This window comes from Lactuca saligna, chromosome 5 (assembly GCF_052625555.1).
Source record: "Lactuca saligna cultivar CGN05327 chromosome 5, ASM5262555v1, whole genome shotgun sequence".
Taxonomy (NCBI): domain Eukaryota; kingdom Viridiplantae; phylum Streptophyta; class Magnoliopsida; order Asterales; family Asteraceae; genus Lactuca; species Lactuca saligna.
This window is the reverse complement of record NC_136421.1, coordinates 68,624,990-68,627,455: the sequence shown is the minus strand read 5'-3', so window position 1 is coordinate 68,627,455 and position 2,466 is coordinate 68,624,990. Positions and strand designations below refer to the sequence as shown.

Here is a 2,466-nt window from a genome sequence, read left to right as displayed (position 1 = left end):
GGAAAAATAGACTTTTTATGTAAGACAGGGACCAAACGTGTAACAAAAACAAACAGTAGGGACCTTCCGAGTTAGAAAAATAAATTAGAGATCAAATACGCAAGTTACCCTAAATCATAAGGATCATTCGTGAATTTACCCTAAAAAATATCATTCACTAAACCGGAACCTGGAATTGAATTTATATTTTACTATTAAAATAAAAAATTTGTCTAACTTCACAAAAACATATAATTTTTTCTAATTGTCTCTTTTTTAAATCGATTGACATAAAAATGCTATATACTATAATTACGGAAAAGAAGAAGATTGGGACGAGGGGAGCGCGTTTGAAAGCAAAATTTTGCCCGCGAAAAATAGGAACCAAAATCATAGTGCCACGTTGGCAATCCTTGTCTATCCGATACAGCCAATCAAAGTTACATATATTTTGCTATAAATATGAAACCCAATAACTCTTTCAATAAAATATCATCTCTCAAAGCACTTCTTCTTACACTTCAGGGTTAGGGTTTATTAAATCGCATCTCATACAATCCATCAAAATGAGTTCAAAGACAAAAGCCGTCACCGATTCGAAGAAAGGTGGCAGAGGGACGCCGAAGACAACAAAGTCCGTTTCCAGATCTTCAAAAGCCGGTCTTCAGTTCCCCGTCGGAAGAATCGCTAGATTTCTCAAGGCCGGAAAGTATGCCCAACGTGTCGGCGCCGGCGCTCCGGTCTACCTTTCCGCGGTTCTCGAGTATCTCGCCGCCGAGGTATTTCAAATTTAACGATTCGTCGTTCTCCACTTGTTTGCTTGAGTTCAAATTCATCAATTTACTCCTTCTAATTTAGATCCGATTCATAATCATATTTTCTGAAACTAATTCGCCGTTTTGCCTTTCTTGAATATTATAGCCACAAAATGACGTTTTCAACAATTTTCTAGATCTGATCTTTATATAAAGTTAGGTTCTTGTTTGATCGGTTTCCGGTTTTGTTTTGACATTGATTTTAATTTTGCTGTCAAACTATACAAGTTATTATTCGATTTATGAATTAAAATAGTAATTTAATGTTGATGAATCTCGATTTACAGGTTTTGGAGTTGGCTGGAAACGCAGCAAGAGATAACAAGAAAACAAGGATTGTTCCAAGACACATACAACTAGCAGTGAGGAATGATGAAGAATTGAGTAAACTTCTTGGGTCTGTGACAATTGCAAATGGAGGTGTTCTTCCTAACATTCATTCTACTTTGCTACCAAAGAAGGCTGGAAAAGAAAAAGGTGATATTGGATCTGCTTCACAAGAATTTTAAGCAGTATCAAACTTTGAAATGATATTTGTAAGATAAAGTGTTATTTTTGTGAAGTGAAGTTCCGTATTTGTAACTCAACATGGTTTTGTTATGAATTTGAATTTGGGTTACAAGATTTGGTATCTTTGGGTGTTACTCTACATGGTTTTGTTATAAATTTGAATTTTAATTTCATATCTGTAACTGATATTGCTATTGCTATTTACACCCCCTTTAAATTTCCATAAAAGATACCTGATATAGAAATGGCGCATAAAAGATACCTGATAAACACAGTCTAACACAAAAATGTAATTCTGTATTAATCTTTTGGGTTAGATTGTGTATTCATCTTTTTGATTTACTGGTGCTTTTCAATTGAGTTATGAAATTGAAACAATCACAATTCTAAAACGTGATTCTGTATGATTGTATCTTAAAATGTTCAATCAAACATTAGAAACCTATGAACAATTTATATACCTCAATAAAACAATTTTGTCATTGATTTTCTAATTTATTTAAATAAACACATTTTAACCAATAAAAATGTTCAATCAAACATTTTTATTTCACCTTACCAACCCTATTTTATTTAAATAAATTAAAAAATCAAAGGTAAAATACGGTGTTTAGGTAAGAGAGAGACTAAATGTTGAATAAAAATAAATTGTAGAGACATTTGGAATTAAAAAAATAAGTTAGGATCAATCGTGTAAATTACCTCACCTCAAACCATAGGAACTGTTTGTGTAATTTACTCACAACTAAAATAGTGGTTAAGTAAAAATTGGATACCCAAGCTCCATTCGCCTTGTGCGAAATGACATTTGGCACGAAACAGAGAAACTTTGATTTTCTCTATTAAGTTTTTTCCCATTAAATGAAAAAATAAATTAAAGTTTTATGGCTAAAAGAAACGAGGTTCTTGTGTATTTACTAGTTTATGGGTCATTTTTTTTAAACTCTAGAGGCCTCTCCAAAAGTTACTGTTGTTATTATCCATATTTAAAAAAATATTTGGTCTTATTGTTTAGGGCTAAGTGCAAGTATAAAAATTTACTTTAAAGTTTAAAGTGTTGCTTGCTTTTTTTAATATATAAAACGAGATGTTTGTTGCTATTATTGGTTAAGAAGATAGGTACATTGCTATTATCGGATAAAAAGATATGTATGTTGCTATT

At 31.9% G+C, this 2,466-nt stretch overlaps 1 protein-coding gene across 1 annotated transcript; it reads left to right on the top strand.

Annotated features, from left to right (window-relative positions):
- Positions 1–471: 471 nt before the first annotated feature.
- LOC144997269 (putative histone H2AXb) lies at positions 472–1,425 on the top strand. Its single transcript, XM_078957134.1, has 2 exons — positions 472–758; positions 1,082–1,425. Exons 1-2 carry the CDS (start codon positions 546–548, stop codon positions 1,301–1,303), a joined length of 435 nt encoding a protein of 144 aa, XP_078813260.1. The 5' UTR covers positions 472–545; the 3' UTR covers positions 1,304–1,425.
- The last annotated feature ends 1,041 nt before the right edge of the window (positions 1,426–2,466 follow it).